This window comes from Corythoichthys intestinalis, chromosome 9 (assembly GCF_030265065.1).
Source record: "Corythoichthys intestinalis isolate RoL2023-P3 chromosome 9, ASM3026506v1, whole genome shotgun sequence".
In the NCBI taxonomy this organism is placed as follows: Eukaryota; Metazoa; Chordata; class Actinopteri; order Syngnathiformes; family Syngnathidae; genus Corythoichthys; species Corythoichthys intestinalis.
In genome coordinates this window covers 27,867,314-27,890,318 of record NC_080403.1, presented here as the reverse complement: position 1 = coordinate 27,890,318, position 23,005 = coordinate 27,867,314, and the positions used below count along the sequence as shown (strand labels likewise).

Here is a 23,005-nt window from a genome sequence, read left to right as displayed (position 1 = left end):
GTAACCCGAGTTTTGTTTGCTGCTGTGTTTTTTTGGGTTATGGCCATTATTTGTTGGTGCTTTATTTTTTCGCTTTCTGTAATTAAATCATTTTTGCACCGTCAATCTGCCTCACCTCCTTTCCCTGCATTTAAAAAAAAAAAAAAAAAAAAAAAAAAAAAAAAAAACTGAAGAGTGTGCGAATGGTCAGACCATTAATCATACATTGCGCCAACACATGAATTTTGTTTGAATCATAAAAGACAAAACCGACAAGACTCAATGCATCTTTTGAGAAAAAAGATAAGTAAGTAAATGATGCAAAATACTGAAAAACTGTTAGAATAAACCTTTTATAAATTAATTAGGCCACAGCGTCTGGAAACAAAAAAATCTGAACATGATCCTAAACAGTACAAGCTTATTTGTGAAACTTAAGGGAGGCTGTGGCTTTTTTCGGGTCTCCATGGCTTCCTCTGGGATGGAAAAATTGATGAGGTCTACAGAAACATTTGTCTGGCAATTTAATGATATACAGTACGAAAGTGTTTGGAAGATCATTCATCTAGCCATAATACAATCACCTGAAACACAATGCCAAAAGAACAAAGGGGGTCATCTTTGGAAATACTCTGAGAATGTTTTCAACTGGTTACACCAATCTTTAGACTAAACCCCTTTAGAGCATATATTTCACTACCAAAATAGAAAACTAGAATAAGTAACCCACCAAACAAACAACAACTGAAAGATGCTGGAAAAGCAGTACAGCATCCATCCATCCAAGTTTCTTTGCTGCTTCTCATAGTCATGCGTGATATAACGAAATATGAATGCAAAATTTAGGTGACACCAGTAGGTCACAGTCTTGATGCAATCATTGCAAACCAAGAATTAGCAAAGGAATATTAAGTCCTATTCATCATCATCATTTAATACAGTATATTACAAAATTATCTGTTCCAGCTTTGTAGTTTTTTCCACCTAAAAATTACTTCGCAAATAATGCTTTTTGCTTTGATTTTACCACCACTGCATTGACACGATTTGCAAAACAACCTAAGCACAGTGTATCCAAGGTGTACTTAACCAATGCAAGGTCAAATGGATTCAGAGAGATTCATGTGTCTGTTTGTTTTAAAATCCAGATTGCAAAAATGCCATTGAGCATAAATTCAATAATGTTTGACAGCACCCATGCTAGATTCATTCAAGCACAAAACAGTAAAACAGCTCTGACATACAGATTAAACAATGGCTTCCAACCACTGTGTGAGCCGTAAGACTTTGTCTGTGTGCTGTGGGTAATTATCCAGTTTTACTTGAATGTTCAGAAAATTGTTATTGATTAACTACAAGTAGCGTGTCTTTGTTAATTTATCTTTGTTAGGGATGCATGGCGGTAAGCAGAGCAATGCCTTGACTATCCCTTTAAAGCCATTAAGTAACAGAAGATAATTTTCACTCTTTTTCTCTTGTCTAATAACTTAGGATAACAAAACTAAAGAGCAAAATTCTAGTTTTTTGAGGATACAATAAAGTATGACATATTATTACTTTATAACACTTCTCTGATGATGATAATAACAACTACAGCAACACAAACATCCTAATCATCATCATACTATTAAACATTATATTATTAAACACAATCATCATAAAATTAAAACATTCATATTATATATACAATAAATGCTTTCAGTAGAATACGATGAACAAAAGATGAGCATCAGGAACAAATTCACTCAGCAAAGCTCTTCCTCTATATCCAAAGTAATCCTCAAAAGGATTTGCAGGCAAACATTTTGAAGTGGAGAGCCTGAAGGCAGAAACATGCTAAGCGTCATTCAGGATAGCATCTACCCAGTTATGACTGTTAAACTGAGAACCTTTGACTCTAACTATGCAATCATTTAACACAAACTTTACATCCCACACACATCTGAATGTTGCATCAAGGTGAGAGGCAACAACAGAGACCAACGCGCCACAGCGGGGGTGCAGCTTCTTCGCAGCCATGAAGTCATCTGGTGGAGTGCATGTACTCTAAACGCTTGGCTGCCGTGGGTTGGATACTGTGCATCTGACATATTGTCTGTTGTGTGTGTGCGCTGTGTGCACGAAAAAAAACAAAAACTGAAAAAAAACAACAACAAAAAAAAACTGAAAATGCTTTTATTTTTAAAAATGTAAACAATTCAACTTGTGTAAGTAATTAAAGGTGACCATTTTGTATGATATTTCAAATAGGTTACACTCTGACATCATGAAATTAAAACAAACAATTGTAACAATTACAAAATCTTAAAATTATAAATGAACAAACAACATTAAGCTTTGAATCCTCAACAGCAACAACCTGAACATGACAAATATCATAACCGAGTTTGAAGTTTTATGCTAGAAAGATGAACCTACGGTATACACATCTTCTGCAGAAAGCACATATGTGGTTGCAGTAACAATATATAGCTGATTTTTTTTCCATTTAGATTCATTGTCTTATTTTGCCATATTAAGTGGGTTAACATATCCATGTAGCAATTGTCATCATAACTATGGATTTATCCACACTCAACAAAATGTACATGCAGTATTCTAACTTTTTAATAGGTGTTTTTCATTGTATGTGCACATTATTTTTGTGTTTTTATACATTAGTGAATCCATTGTTGTATTTATAATGAAAGTGAGTCAATTAAAACACTTATGAATAAGCAGTGCTTAATATGTAACGTGATTTTAACTTTTAAATAGGTGTTTTTCATTGTATATAAACATTAACTTTGTCTTTTTGCACATTAAGAATCCATTGTTGTATGAATTATGTCATTAAAGCACTTTTGAAAAATCATTGATTAATATTAGGCATGTGTCGGTATGAGATTCTGACAGTATGATAACCTTAAACAAAAATATCATGGTATCACTATATTGCAATTACAGCTCTAAAATGTGTTACTTTGAGATAGCTGAAAAAAGAGAGAAAAAAAAAAAAAATTCTATTGAACAGGATTTTTATTCTTCAAAATATATTAGCGAATTGGAACATATATAAAGTTTAGTCAAAATATATTTGTTTTAAATAAAAAAAAAATCACTGAAATATTCTAGAAAAAAATTAAATAAGTGTTGTCCTTTAGGTGAGCGTAAACCCCAGCCACAGTTCAACATAATTACCATCAGAACAAAAATATTTAAATTATTTTCCATAAAGAGCACGTGTGTATGACTCGTATCATGTTTACATCATACACACACTTTATCAACACAGACAGTTGCCAGAGAGAAAAAAAACACTATGTTTTACCACTGCTAGACACACTAAAGATGCTAGAGTTAACTGTCGTAGCTGGTGAGAAACGTTCATGACATTGTTTCCTAACCATTAATTTTGTATAAATGCGAAATCATATTGGTGGTATTGCCTCCTCAGCAGCCACCCTGCGCAAACATGTTTTACATGTCGGATGGCCCTCCTCCTCTAAGCCGCGGCCGTCTGTAACTTTTCTGTAATGGAAGTATTCCCATACTAGTGATTTCGTTTTATTTAGTTTAGGAGTTTCACCTCCTCCAGCCATCGTGTAGCACAGTTGACTCACTGACACTGAGCAACAACCGGTGGGGGAGGGTTGAGCCTTGCAGCTGCAAGCGAGGGATTTCACCCTGCATTTTTGGGACATAAAAAATAGCTAGGGACGGTGTGAAAGAAATTTTTTGCGGATTGAAACCTTGACGTTTCATACCACGGTATACCTTGAAACCTGTAATCGGCACATCTACTTTATATAAATGTAGTGAGATTTCACAAATTGAATGACTTTTGTCCCTCTGAAGTTGCTGGACACAGAGAAATCTGTGGAGTTGATTTTTTGGTGTAGATTATTTTTTTACTGACTTGGTGTTGATTTGGGTGTTGTTTTAACACTAGCAGTGTTAAGATTGCTCTTGGCACGGTGTCAACTAAGTTAGTTGAAGACAGACACCCCTGGCAGAGGTAAATGTGCTAGCAGAGTTAATCAGCCACAGCCAGTTTAAGTGCACGTGTCAGACAGCAAAGCAGGCGCAAAGACTTGTGGGTGAAGTGACACCACGACTGTAAATAGTGTTGTCTGTAAATAGTTGGACTGTGTTTGTTTGACAAAACACATAATGGTGAGCCAGACTTTTGTGCTTACTTTAGGGATGCAAAGTCCCTCTGTTAACCTCTTGCAAGCGCAACAAAAGGGTACAATTGCCAGTTACGCCCACTCATCCAGAATATTAACGCAGTCACAATGAATATTCAAAATTAACACTTCTAGTGAAAGAAAACAAAAGGTGTTACCACATTTTATTAACTTATAGGAATTAACTTGTTCAAATAGTTTATCAAGTCTTAACTAAATAATTTAGGCATTTTTCCTTCAATGACATAACTTAATAGTTACTTAAAGCAGTTGTGTGTAACCACTTGAAATAAGGTTCTTGCATAAATATTGTTTTATTTTTCTGAGCGTGGTTACTCATTCTGCATGTAAAAGGTGTGAATAGGAATTGCTTAACTTGTTCAAGTAGTTTTTTTAAGTCTTACATAAATCATTCAGGCATTTTTCATTTAACTGCATAACAATAGTTGCTTAAAGCTGTTGTGTGAAACCACTTGAAATAAGGTTCTTGCATAAATTCCATGTTTCATATTTTTTGAGTGCACTTGCTTTTGTCCATTGATAAGTTTAACGATGAAGCCAAAACCGTATTCAACCGGGGTGGCACCTGCCGAAGCGTTTTTTAAATGGCCTCGGCCCGGGCGTCTGATGCTGCGCCCCGGGCCGGTCGAGGCAGGCTGACCCAACAGTCGTGAAGTAACACATCTTTTAGCTCAAGCCTCTCACTAGCATTTGTTATTCCTGTAATTTACAGGACTTTACAGACTGTGAAGTGTAAAATACCCTGAGTGTTTGACACTTAAGGCGTTTGGCAGAAACTTAAACAGAATCTCAGTTCTGCACGCACTGCTTCACTCGCCCTAATAATAAATTTTATGAGGAAAAACTTAAAAAAAAAAAAAAAAAAAAAAAAAAAAAAAAAAAAAAAAAACGGCAGTGAACTGAACATGCCAAACCGAAACTGTTAAATACATCCACGTGGACCACGTTACCCTATTCATATACGTAAATAATATACAGGGGTTGGATAAAATGATGGAAAAAACTAACATTTTGGCATCATAATTGTTCGGGATTGCTGAACCGGGGGGAAGATCCCAACGCAGACAGCATGGAAACAGTGGGGAGAAGCCAAGTTTATTTAGCACACGAGGATTGCTCAAGTGGAAGGAGGAATGATTGCGGTGGGCACCGTTGATGCCAGCGTGGGTAACCGGCCGTTGTCGGGTTGACGGTTCACCGGATGATAAGTGGAGGTATCCGACGAGAGGCACGCTGATCAGGTCCTGGAGGCGAGAAAACAATATCATAAGCTGGGTGTCAAAATCAATAGATATTATAGGAGTGTGAGAAACAACTGACAGTGAATTCAGACAAGTTGATCGGGTGACGTGGTGGTGCGTCCGCTGGGCTTTAAAAGGGTACCTCGGATAGAATGACATGTAGTTCTTAAAAGATAAATGTTAGTGTCAGTTAAAATAATTTATTATTACAACCCCTCTTAAAGTTTTCGTTTTAATAGAATTTGTAAAATTTTAAATCCCAAAATAAACTAGTATTCACCATTGTTGTTGACGTCGCACGGCGTAAAATGGCCACGCTGCTGTACTTCACAGTGTCACTCTTTAACTATGTAAGGTAGTAATTTAAATACACCACAGGGTGTCGTTGTAGAGCTGAAATGAATACGCAACCAACTCGAGGTAACTCGAGTTTAAAAACTGATCCGAGTAATTTTATTCACCTTGAAGAATCGTTTAATAATGCCAGCTCTAAGCATCATGTTTTGCCCGGACTACTTTTAATGAGGGACAACGCGCTGACGTCAGGAAGAAGCAATAAAATAAAATTAAAAAAACCTTACCGCAGCCAACAGCCGCTATAAACTACGCCGACATTGCTAAAAACTACGCCCGCATGATGCTAGTGTGGTAGCAGGTAGTGTCCGATGCGTCTCATAGATATCGCATGCATTTAGAACTAGATGCGAAATGACAGACTCGGCCGCGTCTGGACAGCGTTAGTAAACAGCCGTCATCTTTAAGCAGTAGACTTCTCAGCTCTAATAAATATAGCGTTACTGTCACTCGCTCACGTAACGTTAGCCCTTCGGAGGGCCTGGTTTCTATTGATTATGACCACTGTCGATGCGTAGCTAACGTGTCTTACATACAGGCTTTAATTAATCTAAACACAGCGCTGTAGAGTGATGAGGGTGTAAAATTAAAACATAATAAAGCTCACCGTCAGTTTTAGCTCAGTAGTCATTGCTGAATAAACACCAAGTAGCACTGGTCCCTAATGTGCTCCAATACAGCAGGTATCATGCATTTATTTTGAACACTGCAAAAACTCAAAATCCTATCAGTACTTACAGTTTACACTAACTTAAAACTTAACTAGAACTTAAAATAGCTTGACACAAATGGAAATTCAATTGAAACACGTGGGAAAAACATGTAGCTTTCAAGTGATGTGTGTTATCAAGCGTAATTACATTTTTAGGTAAGAAATATGTTGGTTTTTTTAAAGATCAAGGAATTTTAGTGAGTGAAAGCAGTGAATTTTTTTTCTAGTCACATCTGAGTTGCAATTTTTGGCTGTTTTCAACAATGTACATCGAAGATAAAGACATTGATTGACTGAAAATGGTTCAGTATTGAATTAAATGTCTTTTTTTCTCATGTATATTTATAATCGCTCTTTACCTAAAAAAATGTTTTATACAATTACTCGATTAATCAATAACATTTTCAGTCGATTACTCAATTTCTAAAATATTCGATAGCTGCAGCCCTATGTCATTGGCACGTTTTAAATTACTAAGAGCTCATGCCAATGATTGCGTTTTGTCCCTCGACTGATGCCGTAGTAGAGTGTTGTCTTCACAACAAGACTCTTATAATGGCTCCCAGCAGCACAGTTTGTATATTGTGACTAAATATTGTATTTGTTGAGCTAAACGAGTTGCTAAAATGTTTAAAAAAAAAAAAATTTGACCAAAGTCTAAGTAAGTTTTATGTGTATTTTGCACATCTATTTTATTGTGAATGCCAGTTCTCTTTGCATTGTTGTTTACCTGTGTGAGAATAGGGCCTCATTATTACAGATTGATGCACTTTTCTTTTTTGTGAACATTATTTTTTGAGAAATATGAATAGTATTTTTGTTGTATTTTCACTATATGATGCTTATGTTTTTTGTGAAAGAGTTGCTGAAGCATATGCCAATAAACGGGGCGGTCCGAGCTACGAATCTGAACGCCTTTGTCCACTCTCCTTTCTCGCTGCCTAACACCCCATTGTGGATTAAAGGAAAACAGTCAAGGGTCAAAACGCACTCATTGGCTTGCTCCCTAATTAATTTAAAACTCGCCATTGACACCTTGTGGTGTATTTAAATCACAACCTTACATAAGAGTTTTTTTCATTGTTTAGAGTGACATGTGGAATTCCGGCAGCGTGGCCATGTGATGTCACCGTCCAGCGACGTCAACAACAATGGCGACCTACTAGTTAAAATAATTTTACAAATATTATTGAAACGAAAACATTAAGAGGAGTTTTAATATCAAATTATTACACTGTAACTCGTACTAACATTTATCTTTTAAGAACTACATTCCTTTCTATTCGTGGTACCCTTTAAAGCTGACTGATGATAACTGCTCTCAGCTGTGGCCGCTCCACCCGTCTGACGTCAGACCAGCAATCAGGCAAACTCCCCTCACCTGAGGCAGGGCTCAGGAAGGAGGGGCGGAGGCCCTAATCGTAATCATTGATCATAATTGTTAAAGAATGGCATGAGGAACATTTTAAGGTTAAATAAGTTGAGCATCTCCGTATGGCCAGCACAATCCCCAGACCTCAACATTATTGAGCATTTATGGTCAGTTTTAGAGATTCAATTAAGACGTCGATTTCCACCGCAGTCGTCTCTAAAAGAGTAAGAGAGTATTCTAACTGAAAAATGGCTTAACGTTCCTTGAAAACAATTCACAAGTTTTATGAATCAATGCCTCGGAGAATTGAGGCTGTAATTGCCGCAAAAGGCGGACCGACACCATATTAAATTACTTTTTGTTGATTTTTTAAGGTGTTTCCATTTATTTTGTCAAACCCCTGTATATGTGCATCATATGTGTGTATAGTACTGTATGTATGTACTGTATATAGGCTGGTGTGTATACACACGCAAACAGTCTCACTCTAAACCCTGGCTATCGTAACTCTAGAAACATTTATCAAAAGCAAAGTCAGTTCAGGTCGGTGTATAATATTAAATTCTTAAAATCCATGGAGGTGATTTATTCATGACTGCGTAATGGTTGAACTAGGAAGTGTGTACATGACTGTGACTCATGTTTAAGAGTAAATTCAGGGATAGAAACTTGTGTGGAACAAAAGAGTAGCCTTGATGTTTTAGTGTGGGTTATCGCTAACAATAACCTCTTGTAGTTTTGAATAAACCTTTTGGAAAGAAGCTCCACTTTGGTGTGTCAGTCGGGATGCTGCAGTATCTTTCACAAACCCAAGGTTAGTTGACATAGCAGAAAAAAAATAAGTGAGGTACCGAAGGATGAAGATTGATGCTAATAAAAAGTCTGCTCTCGTGAAAGATGTCTTGTGATTTGGGGACACGTTGAATTTGACACCAGCTTGTATTTATGTGTAATACTGAATATACACGTACAAGTAAATGTGATTGTCACATTACCATCTTGTACAAACTTTTGTTGTGTTTTTCTTTTTTTATGAACATTTTCTGCAACGACAGACTGCTTTGTTTCTAACAAAATTATATATTTTATAAATAATCGTCCAACAATATATGTCCATTATTTATTTATTTATTATTTTACCCTGAATATATATTTGACTAACTGCAAGCCAACCAGAGAAGCACATAGTTAAATTATTGACAATGAGAAGGAAAATTGTAAGAGTGTATTTGACAGAGTAGGTGGATGTTAATGTGAAAGATGCACTTAATATGAGACAGAAATCATCATTACTTTAAAAAGACATTTTTCACACATATGCACAGTAGGTAGAATGAAGCCAGAAATTGACAGGTCTAATTGACTTTAGCTTTCTTTGCTCAATTTTAGACTACTAGCATATCTTCATAATCATGTTATTAAATTATTTGAATATGATTGGTGGGCAGTTTCATAACCATAATTGTTTTCCAACACAATGCATGCCCTAAATGCTGCATTGGTTTTACTTGCTATGCAGCAGTTGGTTTTAGAATAATGACACCTATTATACGGTCCACTGGGACTTATCATCTGAAGATGGCCAGCATCCTTTTAGCCACGGATTATATTGCAAACACAGATAGAGGAAAATATATTAGACAACATGTGACACACTCTTATGAATATAATTTATTTCAACAAAAGTATTACATATTTTATTTTCCTATTTAAAGTTCTGTTAACGATGAACATTTTAAAGGTATGCATATACACTGTTATTTGTTCTCTATCCTCTTGTCCTTCAAAAGGATGTCATGTGCAGAAATATGTAGGTAGGAGGTCAGCAAGGTGTTTTGGAAATTACATTATCTGCTTTGTTTTTACTGCTTTGTTTGGATCCAAATGTGTTTGCGTGTGGGTGGCAGGTGTGTGTAAGTGGCAGGTGGGAGGTTCTGCCTATTGTCATGTGAGGCAGGAGGACTTTGTTTTTCAATGTCTTCACGCTCAGTTGGACAGTCAGATGGGATTACTGGTTGGCGGTTTGTAGAGTGACAGAGTCACTGGGACACAGGACAGGGTGTGAAATCACTTTTCCATGGCCAAGAGACACAGCTAAGGTGGCTGAGTTGATTTACGGAACTGTTGAGTTGCAAATAGTGGCTGCCTACCTCTGTTTTATTTCATCACAGCACTCCATTCATAGCGTATGCACCAGTTTACATTTTGATAGCAATATTCATTGATTAAGTAAACCTCACAATATTGTATTGTAATTTACAACTAATTTTCTGATCAGAGTTTAGTATTTGTTTAATGCGCAGTGATGCTACAGCAGTGTTTATAGCAGTGCTTCTCAATTATTTTCTGTTACGCCCCCCCAAGGAAGACGTAAATGTTTCGCGCCCCCCCCAACTCTCTGCCGCCACTGTAAATAGTATCATTCGTCTATATTACTATTATAAGTACGCCTCAGCTTAACATTGTGTCCTTTTTTTTTCTATTAAAGAAAAAAAGTAACATAGATCAACTTATAATAAAGTATAACTTTTTTAACATTGTGTTGCTTGTAACAGAAAAGACTTAACGCGCATCAATTTGCCTGAAGTTAAAAAAAAAAAAAAAAAAAAAAAAGTCACATCCAAACTGTAAAAATACACTCAAGGTACATTTTTGACCATTTGATACTGAAAAATAAAATGTAATAAAATCAGTAAATAATAACAAATTCAAATTGATTAGAAACATTTACTCTTCAGGACAACATGCCAAAAAATTTGACCGAAAAAAAAACAAAACTGAATAGAGGGGGGGGGGGGGGGGGGAGTCTTTGGACAGAAGGAAAGTTTTTATTTTCGCTGATTCACCACAGTGCTCACTGGTTTACTGATATAACACTGACAAAGCGGGACGATTGTGAAAATTGGCAGTATTCGGCACATTTTCGCTGAAAAATAGTCAAGCGGCTTATCAATGAGATTGAGGTCTAATGTCTTTAAGTGGCGTCTTAACTGATTTGGCTTCTACGCTATAATCATTTTTATACTCAGTAAACAGTGGTCTTTCCTCATTTTCCACTATATTAAAAGTCAAAGGCAAACGGCCCGAAAAAAGCGCATTCTCGGCGGCCGAGGGAGAACCGTAGGTGAGGGCGGTGGTCGTGACGATCCCAAGCCGAAAACGGCACTTCTCGGCCGGACACGTGAGAACCGAAGAAGACAGTGGGTCGCTGCGTGAGTCCAGCTCTGCATGAGTCTCTTCCGTGTGCTCTTGCTTACTTCAAAAATACTGCACGCACTTTGAAAATGAGAGCGCCACTGCCACCCACGGAGTGGATGTGCAAGTACACTTTATTCTAGTACGGCAAAAAAAAAAAAAAAAAAAAAGCATGTTCCCCGAGGTCACTCGCGCCCCCCCTGGCATCGCTCTGCGCCCCCCTGGGGGGGCGCGCCCCACCATTTGAGAAGTACTGGTTTATAGGAACGTGAATGCAATATGGAATGCATATAATACACACAAATTATGACAGCATTTTCTAGATACAGGGTTAAGAATGGCTCTGAGGATATTCAGCAAGCTATGGTTAACTCAGAGAAATGTAATTTGACTCCAAGTCTATTTTTGTAAGAACGTCATGATATTATTGCCACATTATTAGACGAGCATTCTTTTATGTCATTGCCTTTAATTGCCTAGGATTCTCCTGTTCAAAGTCTAATATTTTGAAATCAGTACATTTTTCTGGGGCAGCAAAGTGTTATAGTAGTTGCGGCCTCACAGTTCCATGCGCTTGGTTGTCACAGTGTATATTCCCATAGCACACCACGCAACACTGCTGTATACTATGAACTGGAGTCACTCCTAAATATGTGTATGTAGTATACATTATAAAAATGGGTTGCCTTGGCCACTGTGTCTCTCTACAGCTTAATACATAGACAGGCAAGGAAAAATGAAAAGTGGGTATTTCAGAAGCTCTTGGCAATGATCACCTCATCCATTAATTACTCTCGAGAATTCCATTGGCTGAGTCTTTGCTCACTATGATAAATGGACTCACGGTTAAGATTAATAGAGTGAATGGATATCCAATTTTCTATATGCAATGCACTTAAACTTACTGAGTTAAACATGGTCATTTTTTAAATGTTGCCCTTTCTTATTATGCAGAATTTTTCAGAAAAGTCACTATCTGAATCTGAGCAAAACCATGTTAACCGTTAAACCAGACAATCAGTGTTTCCATTTAATGTCTATCCAACAGTTCACTGACATGCTCACATTCTAGTTTTGGGTTCAGAAAATGTAGTATTCGTTATTCCATGTCTCATTTTTTGTTTTTTAGATGAAACATGTCTAATTTGTACCTGTTGTAAGTTTCAGGACAGTAATTGTAAAGGTCAACCAGAAATACGCTCTTTGAGGCATACTGCAAGGAAATCTTTTCCCTGAACTGTAATTCAACTTGCACTTACAAAACTAAACTTAATACATTCGTTCACTCTGAAAAAGTGATGCTCTACAAATCCTGACATAATAATGGTTGTCCAATACATCACTTTTTGCTGATTCTGGCTTACATCCTGACCATTTCAGTTAAAGCTGCAAAAACTAATCGATTAAAGTTGATGAATAAATCAGTTAGCAACGAATTTGATTATCAATTTTTCACAGCAGCCATGTGCGGTCCCATTTGGGTCCATTTTTGTGTGTAATGTTAGGCTGTATGCGCGCCAGTGATTAGAGCAAGAGAGAGAGAGAGAGTTCACTACTACACTCAGGTTTAGTTGTTGAATCAATAAGATTTATGCAAGAGTTAGATTTTCTTGAGTCGTGTGTGTTGTTAGATCCACTGTGCCTCCATCAGAGGTGAGTAAATGAAGCAATTGTATTGTTTTTATTCTTGTTGATACGATGTTACTACTTAGCATGGAGCGCTAAGCTGGTTAGCTATTATGCTAGTCAGTGTCTGAAGTGTCTGTTTTTATTGTGTTTTGGAGAAGCATATTAGCACTTGAGTTATTGTTAGATGGTAAAGGTTTCTCATTTCTTTTTATAAAGTAACCACACACATAAACCCATTTATATAACAGCTTAGTCTCCTTTCAAAACAAACCTCCCATTCAAACTGTAAATTGTCATATAAGAGAGTGTGCTTTGAAATTGGATTTGGATTGTATTTATGAACAAGGGTTTGAAAAAGAAAACTGATTCATTAAAGACGGCCTCCTCCATATTCGATTCAGTTGTTTACTTCGTTTGAAGAAAATAAATGATTCATTAATACAATTTATTAAAAAAACGACTTTTTACTGATTTGTGTACTGAGAATTTTTATACTCAGAATCTTGATTAAAAACTTAAGTTTTATGTACTTAAGACGGTACAGTTGTAGACTACAGTTACGTCAGGAAGCTGGAATTAAAAATTATTTTTGAAGGAAATAGCCATCCATTTTGTTTTCGTTGTTACTTACAACATGCCCAAAACAACTTCAAGGTAAATTGTGAAGGTAATTGAAAAAAGTGACGTTTATCCGATTGATCGATTAATTGTTTCATTATTCGTCCGATTTCTCAAAAATAAAAATAATCCATAGTTGCAGCCCTAATTTAAATTAAATCTATTGTAATACAGGGTTTTCTTGATTGATATTGTTACAATAAGTTACTTTTTTTAATAGATACAAAAATGTACTCATATTCAAAGTACTGAGTACTAAAGCGCATAATCAGTCTAACACAGGGGTGTCCAAACTTTTTGCAAAGGGGGCCAGATTTGGTGCGGTAAAAATGTGGGGGGCCGACCTTGGCTGACATCCTTTACGTAGAACAATATATTTAAGCAAATTTTAGCAAGCCATTCTGGTTGTTACATTTGCTTTATTATGTTTTTTAATTAATAATTTTAACAATCTCGCAATTAGGCTTTGTGGCGTTCTTTTTCGACTCTTGGGCTCTTGCAAAACACTGCTGTTATGAAGTTAAACTAGCTTCAATTTGCTTCAATTTTTCTTTGCATATCTTCCATATAATCTTGTTGTGCATGTCAGCGTGTCTTGTTTGGTAATATCGCCTCACATTGAACTCTTTAAAAACAGCGACTGCCTTTTTTGCAAATGAGACAGACACAGTTGTTGTGTATTTTATTTTATTCCAATTACCACCTATCCTTGTAGCGTCGGCCGTTGCAGTCAACTTTCTTTTTCTTGTTGATTGTCGACATTTCAGAAAACTGGAAGTAGAGGGTCACAAGGGGTAATGTTGCTCAGAGTGCTGCTGCCTTTTAGTGGGTAAATGAGGAGCAGCATTTAGTGTGTAAGCTACTTCGCATGCTGGTAGCAGTACTGCTGACAAATTTATCAAGTCTGTGTGCGGGCCAGACGTTATTGATTTTATGACAGAGGCTGTGGGCCGGGTGAATTTTGACCACGGGCCGCATTTGGCCCCCGGGCCGGACTTTGGACATGTCTGCTCTAACAGATTGCACACTCTGTATCCTACTAATTTAAAAGTGGTCAAGAAGGTTTTCACTGTATTGTAGGTTTTTCTGATTGTTTTCTCCTAGGAGCATTTGTGAGAGCCCGCAATAAAAATTAAGTTTAAAGTGATGGAATTGAAAGTGTGCATGGGACAGGTTAACACACAAGTATATGGAACTTGATCATTTGTTCCCATACTGTAAAAAAATAAAATAAATAAATGTTCAACCCCTTCTAGCCTAGTGTATCACATTTGATACACTCAGAATTTCATTATTTTGAGAATAATTTTTTATTTTGAAATTTAAAAAAATAAAATAAAAATTGATGGATGCAAGTCAACACATGCATCTGCAGGTTCCATGAGGAAAAAAAAATCTGGATTTAGCTAGGGATAACCCTAGCTAAATCCAGATTATTTTTCTACAAATTTGAAAAAAGTACCATTTGGACCTTATTTTTTAAATTTTGGGATTCTCTGACAATTGCTTCATGTTGCAGGCATTAAGGGGCAGTACAGTAAACTGAAACAAACTGAGGTCCTGTCCCAATTTCCACAGTATACTGAAAATATCCAAATGCGAATGATTTTATTAATATGCTATTGTCTCATTTTATCACAATAATTTTTCTCGGTAACATTTCAGAAATGTTTACACGAGCGGATAAGAGCCTCTCTCACCATCGCCTCTTTACTTGCACTTTGTCATCATGGTTACGCACAGTGGTGCTGTTTGCACCTGCCTTTCAGATGCAGCATTTTCAGAGTCTAAATCATCCATTGCAATTAGTCGCAGGTTTGATAACTTACTTTGCAAATGCTAAATCTATATATCTGCATGTATTGCTCCCAGAACTCCCAAAATCAACTGTATAAGAATTTTGTGCGATTGACCGATACAATTTTGGGTGTGACCTCAGCACAGCTTCCACATCTGTTAACATAAGGAGTTTGCAGGATTTTAACATGCCAAACTTGAATTAGTCCAGACCATATGTATTTTTAATTTATTATAGTCATGTTTTTGATTTTGGAGGACATCATGCAGTCACACGTGAGTACTGGATGTGTGATTTCTCCTATGAGTTATTTATTTCTTCTCTCTAGAAGGTTAAGGTTGTTGTTTTTGTTGCCACTTTCGTTGAACCGTTCATGCCATATTATGGTCGGCAGGCACATTTCTGTGCCTCTCCCATGTTTTAATGCAGTAATTGGCTTTGCTGAGTGACAACCGACATCTTTGAGAAAATAATGAGGCAGACATTGTAACACTATTGCAACTTCTGCAATTGCACTTTGCTGAAAAGATTTCAATTTATTGGCAGGATAGTTTCAAATTTCACAGTTTTAAAGTTGATTGTTATAGTAAAACGATTCTTGGGTATTTAGGCATGCCAGTCCATGGTTAATTGCTGAGACATGAGACCTAGATAGATGCAGAAAATAAGTCTCGATATGCACTTGCACGACACTGTGACTTAATGGATTGAGGAACAACACATTCAGCCTTATTTGCACTGAACCGGGAGATGTATGAGAGCTTAATGCACCTGCACACATCAACACACCCCCTACCCCTCACTCTTGACTCTACCTTGCATAATAATGTCTATTTTAGGCATTTGTCATGCCATGCATTCACTCATCAGTGTAACTAGGGAATCTGTAATGACAACTGTTAATCCAGTGATTTTGATTGCATGCACTTTACTTGTGAGTAATGTAGAATTTGTGTCTCCTCCAACATTTAATGGGCTGTTGCTCGACAGACAGTATCTATCTCCATAGTTGTTTTTCATCCATTGTTAAATAAAATGAGTGGCAATGTATAATTGACATTAGACATTCCCTAACTGCAAATTTCAGAAACACCATGCACGTTATTTTGAAAGAAAGTGTAGCAGCATGGTTGATCTTTAACAGTCTTTTATTCACTCTGGATACACATAGCTGATTTCTCTGACCTTTTATAGCGGGTGTGGCTCTGAATTCACTTACTGACAATTCAGAACCATACACCAAATGGAATAGGAACCAAGAGGCTTAATACAGATCCAAATATTAAACAATTTCCCTAAACAAGTTGGGTTTGATACACAATATCCAAAAATATGAGGCAAAAGGACAAAATCAATCATACACATGGTAGAAGAAAAGTTTATCAATAGGAAGAACAAGGTTCAGCAAACAGGCAATGAGACACGACGTTAATACATGAGGTAATCGGGAATAACCGAGCATTTGTGAGGATGGCACAATCAGGAGAAGGCATACTAAAGAGAGTTGAGGGAAAGGACACGCACACAACAGAATATGTTTCAATGAATTCCCCTGGGTCTTTCTGAAAAGCCTGTCTTAAATTGAGAAGAGAGACGAAAGAGACAATGATTAAAAGTATAGATTTGAAAAGTAAAATAAATAAACCATTGTCAAACAAGGCAAAGCATATCTAGTACAAAGTAAATTTATTCCAAAGAAAAACTACATAACTCAAGATGATGCTCAAAGAAATAAATATGTATTTAATGAGCCAGACATGTCAGAAGCTTTAAAAAAATAAACAAAGAGCTGTCCTCCAAGCCCCATTATGTTTGGTCCGTCACATGATAGGAGGAGTTCTAATAGTATATACTATACCTAGTGTGAAAGTAATGAAAAAGAAACATACTTGTATACTTGTGTAGTGTCTCTGTCTTCTCAATTTGGATGGCGGTAAATCCCGGTAGACATGAAAACATGCAATATTGTTTCCCCACACTGATTCCTTCATTATTTGGGGGTAAATTAAATGAATGCACCGAGGAGTCTGCCTAAATGAGAAATAAGCTGGAATCCAGAAAAGATGCAACAATGTGGGGTATTATATGGGGTAAGTGTAATCTCTGGATGAGGTCAGCAACATTCTCCCCCACACCTGGGGCGGTAGAGTAGAGTACCATTGATTATAACATTTTTCTCTAACACTACCTATGTTACAATACCTGGTAGAGGCGTGCAAAATTTCCGATTCTTACATTATTCGCGATTCAGCCGTGGAAGATTCGAGAACAATTCACAAGCGTCCAAATTCCGATTATTGAATTATACCAGGTAAAGCGGAGCTAAAACATAGTCAGCGCGGTCTTCGGGACGCAATGAGGAATGGACCGAGAGTAAATATCATGTTCAACTCATGCCGCTAGATAAAAAAAACGATAATACCTGACTAAGGCCGACAGCCGCTACAAACAATACCCAGTTGCTAGTTGCTGCAAACATATGGCCACATACAGCTACGGTAGATATCACATATATGTAGAACTACATGCGAAATAACAGATGATGGTGGCGTTAGAACATGTATAGAGAAATAGATGCGACATGACAGACTTGCCGGCGTTAGTAAACAGCCACAATCCTAAAGCAGTAGACTTCTCTAGAAGGTTCTGTTGTAGCGAACCTAATTAACTTTTTTATCTAAAATACTTAACAAAATCTTGACTTGAATCTATCTTTAAATGATGAAACAGTTTAAAAACTTTGACATGTGGAAAGTAGACAGAAGGGAAATTATGGAATAACGGGAGCAATTTTAACAACTTTAACGGTTGATTGACAACTAGGGTTGTTCCGATCATGTTTTTTTGCTCCCGATCTGATCCCAATCGTTTTAGTTTGAGTATCTGATCATATACATTTTGGCAATGCATTAAGAGAAAAATGAATAAAACTCGGACAAATGTATACTTTCAACATACAGTACATAAGTACTGTATTTGTTTATTATGACAATAAATCCTCAAGATGGCATTTACATTATTAACATTGTTTCTGTGAGAGGGACTCACGGATAGAAAGACTTGTAATTCTTAAAGGATAAATGTGACTTTGTATATTGTGACTAAATATTGCCATCTAGTGTATTTGTTGAGCTTTCAGTAAATGATACTTTAGCCATTTAACTGTTGTGCCCAAATGCATGATGGGAAGTGCACCCATGACTGTGCGTAGTGGTGCTAATTGATATATCTTCTCTGCGTTGGGAAATAACATAGAGTGTTAAAAAAAGATCAATTACTACCTTTCTTCCCCACATTGCTTCCCATGATTTTTCTTATAGTAGGGAGAGAGATTGTAAGGCTTTAGGTAATAAAAAAAATGATCCCAAGGCTGCCAAAATTCACTCTACTCATTTTACGCTGCCTTTCAGCTCTATATATAGGTAAAACGGTGCCATTACGGATTGAACGCGACAATGCGTGAGTGGGTCATGCAGCGCATACGTTAATTGCGTTAAATATGTTAACGTGATAATTAAAAAAAAAAAAACATTTACCGCCGTTAACGGGATAAATTTGATAACCCTACCTTAAGCCTAAACTAAAGACTCTGGATGAGTGTAACATATTATGTCTGTAACGTTAAATACAATTAGAAAATGATTTAATTAAAAAAAATATATATATATATTAAAAAAAGGCATGTCCGATATTTTTTTGCCGATTCCGATACTTTGAAAATGACGTGATCGGACATCTCTATTCACAACATTAAATTAATTGAATGTAGTTTAAAGCTGCTGATACAGAATGGGGACTTGAGTATTTTATTTACTGTTTTAACTGTTAACTTGATACTGAAATAGTAGTTTGGTTTAGCATGAGAGGATTTTTTAACAATTTTGGATCTAATGAACAAAGCATTTAAAGGGGGAAAGGGGGGTGAATCAATAATCGATTTATAATCAAATCGGAGCCTCTGAATCGTAATTATAATCGAATCGTTTGGTGCCCCAACATTCCCACCTCTAATACCCGGTATGCTAATGCTAATATGGGAGGGTAGACTTCCTAAATTACCGAGGTGAAAAATGATTTGTAGTTATTAGTGCAGTGTGAGGCTAAGGATAGCATTCTTTTATGTTATACGGTAGAGAGGCTGATCTGCTGTCCGTGCAGCTGCTGTCACAGGTAATACTAGCCTTATTCGAAAGCTCAGACCATCTCAATCAATACGCACCCCAGGGCAAGGATGGAGATTGCGGAAAGAGGAAGGAGAACAGGATGCTACCTAATTCAATGAAATAGAGATTACCCAGCGCTTGCAATGTGGCAGGGCATGAGTAATCATAGACAAATTCATTTAGGGGCCCAGGAGCCTGGTATTTCTTTCAATTAGGAGCAGAGATTAGAGCAAGTAGGGTGCACATAGCCAGTGTAAATTTTAGTGGATAGACAAAGAAATTCACGGCATGCTGCACATCAGTTTCAGCTGATGTTTCCAAATTGTAGTCTTCCCCCAGCGTGCTGAACAGCTGGTGCAAGTTTTGTGATTCTCACTTATCCAATTATATATTTAAATGTAGACATTGATCTTTTGGCCACCATTAGAGAACTTTAACGTTAGGTTTAGTGTCAGCAATTCAAAGTAGAAAACCCCATGTTTAAAAAAAACCCTGACACGCTGCCACACACGCATCTCCAATGAGAACAATCTACTAACGTCAGATTTACATACACAAGTTTTAACAACAAGCCTAATAATAACTTGTGTAGCGTAGTCCATTTCCACCGATATTTATTATTCATTTATTTATCCTACGTAGTTCTTCCTAGCGTATCTCTGTATCTGACAAGTTGTGTCGGCCTGCACACGCAGGCAGCAAAAAACAAAAAATAAAATAAATAAAATAAAAATAAATAAATAAATAAATTAAAAAAAAAAAAAAAAACACCGCTGTCTGTACAATTGGCTGACATACTACCATACAGCAGCATGGATAGTTAGCTCTGATTGGTTTAAAGCACATTTTTTGGGAACAACAAATAGAGGGAAAAAAACAAGCTTGTTGAATTAAAGGGGCAATGCAACGGAAAATTGATCAGATCTTTAGAAGAAAGCGTTTATTTTATTTTATTTTGTTTTATTTAGGATGTTTAGAACATCTTCCATGTTAATGTACACTTTGGACTTATTTTTGTCCATTTACAGTATGTAAGGCTACTTATTTATTTCCTTACAATTAAAAAAAAAAAAAAAAAAGCCAATGTTTGCTTTGTCTTCAAAATATATTCCATTTCACTCTACATAATGTAAGTCATTTGAACTTATTTTAATCATGAGGGTCATGGGGGCGCTATAGCCAATCCCAGTGTACGCGGGGTACACTCTTAATCGGTTGCCAGCCAATGGCAGGGCACAAGACAAAGGAGGAAACGAACAACCATTCGCGCACACAGTCATTCCTAGGGACAATTTAGATTGTTCAATTAGCCTACATGCCATGCCATGTTTTTAGGATGCGGGGGGAAACCGGAGTACCCGGAAAACCCACTCAGGCATTTGGAGAACATGCAAACTCCACACAGGAAGGCCGGAGCCCGGGATTGAACGCCGTGATCTCAGAACTGTGAGGGGAACGTGCTAACCACTGTGTGTGTGAATCATGTTTTGTGTTTATTGTGTGTTATATACTGTGTATACCTGCGCCAAAAGCAGTTTTTGCATTTTCAGTGGTTTTAGGAGGTTTGAAAAAAAAAAAAAAAAAAAAAAAAAAAACTTTATGTCAGGGAGTTCCAGCAAGAATTTCTAGCCACTTTCACCGCTGCACATGGAGACACTGAAATTTACACATGGATTCAACAGGATATTTCATATTCTTATATTTAGTTACTAAGATTTCCTGCCCACTTTTATCCACACACAAAAAGAAAATATATAGAATAATAAATTTTACAAGGCGAGAGAGACATTTGTTTGAGAGAGAGTTTGTTTGATCGCTGCTTGGCCATACTACTTTCGGTGTCTTTTATAGGGTCATGGTTTATCCTGGTACTGCTAAAAGACGGGGAGCCAGACTATAACCTTATTGGCAGAGGTACAGTATTAAACACCTGGGTGTCAAATGAAGATGGGCTGCTTGACATTTCAGTCGTGGCTTTCCCAGCAAGTATATCTTTTTCAAAACCTCTCCTGAGAGCGACTCGACTGCTCCTCTGGCCTCGAGCTTTTACACTGGAAATTTACTGTCAAAGAGTGTCTCTTCAGATGTAAATATAACTTGTCAGCATCCTCATGAATTCTCGAAGGTGTTTTATTAGTGTTCCCTGTCAGTGCACACTGTGACTGATATCTACTGCATATTAGCTGTCTAAAATGTACTTGAGATGGAGGTCAGCAGTGCAAAATCACTGACTTTGTATGTATAATGTTATCAAACTGTAAGAAAAACACAGCTGGCTTATAATAATAAAATGTCTAACCACATAACAGAAATGCAGATGGTGTTGCTCTTTTTTCAAAAGCTGTCTCAGTTTTAGGCACTTGATGATTATTCTGTAAGCAATGTCTCATTTTAATTCAGACAACTTGGCAGCCATGCTTTTAGTGGATAAGCTAGTGTTCTCTATTGCTGCTTGAAATGCACTTCTAAAGACAATTCTGCATCACACTGTATTCCTCTTATAATGAGAGCCTACTTTTCTGTTTACCCAGGTATATATGGACCAGATGAAGGCTGGGCATCAGCCTACCCGGAATGTAAGGAGAAAAACCAGTCACCAATCAACATTATTGACCAAGACGCTAAAATGTCCACCGAGTTTCAGGAAATTACCCTGGAAGGCTTTGATACAGAATCTTCAAATAAGACATCAATGAAGAACACTGGCAAAACAGGTAACATTTTTTTTCCTTGACTCAGGGAGGAAATAAACAGTCTCACCACATACAACAGTTTGTCCAGTTTAATCAATTTCACTTGCCACTCAATTTGCAAACAAATAAAATATTTAAAACTCTTCAAGTGCCGCAGGCATACTAGTGGAGAAAATTCCATAATCACGTATGGCCAACTTACTAGTATGTATTTGTGTAACCCGTTGAGTCTGACTGTGCATTGTACTGTACATGACCTGTTTTCGTCACCCCGGCTGAATAACAAATGAGATCATACAGAAAACGATAGTCGACAGCTTGTGGATATACTACTATACCTACGTACTCTCATGTGGGTTGAAATCTATGTCCATACACCGCTAACCTATCGAGTAGTTAGAGGTAAGATCTTAAGCCCGAACCCGACCCGAATTTTGGGCTGAGCCCAAAATGTCAATGATTTACGTTTGGCTCGAAACAGACTTCTCTCTCGCTTTTTTAAATAAATATATATTTCTATATGTATACTAAAACGATGTAAGGATGTTAAACTAAGGAATACTTGTCATGAAATAAATAACTTGGGTGAAACAGAGAAGGTGCTGTATTGTAATTGCAAACAGGAGCCGCAGAGCCATTGCATGCCTGCGTACGTGAACGCCGTGGCCCCGCCCTCTTTTTAATCTTCCCCTCCGGCCTTGGCGCCCTCCGCAAGTCAGCATCCTGGTATTTCCTTTTTGATATGGAGCAGCAAGAAGTGAAAAACAAACTAAAGACGGGGGAATTGAAAAGGCAAACATGCGCCGGTAGGAGTAGGGTATGAAAGGCTTCGAATTTATTGTTGAAGATGCTATACAGAAACTTGTGTCGGCTTTGCTGAATGTAAACAAATGTGGCGCTTTGCTCTCATATGAGAAATAGATTTAAAAAACTTTTACAATGTTATTTCGTTGAGTGAAAGCATTTATAATGATCATAAAAATATGTAGATTATTTAAACATTAAGAAAAGCGTTTTTTTTTCTGCCAACTCAAAGAAATTAAAATAAATGTAAAATCTAC

At 37.0% G+C, this 23,005-nt stretch overlaps 1 protein-coding gene across 2 annotated transcripts in view; it reads left to right on the top strand.

Moving 5' to 3' along the window:
* Positions 1-23,005, top strand: part of LOC130921740 (receptor-type tyrosine-protein phosphatase gamma-like) — a 346,401-nt gene that overhangs the window by 155,056 nt on the left and 168,340 nt on the right. For both annotated transcript variants that reach the window (XM_057845976.1, XM_057845977.1), the window contains exon 3: positions 21,783-21,965. In XM_057845976.1, coding sequence (XP_057701959.1) covers positions 21,783-21,965 — 183 coding nt within the window. The remainder of the gene's footprint in view (positions 1-21,782; positions 21,966-23,005) is intronic.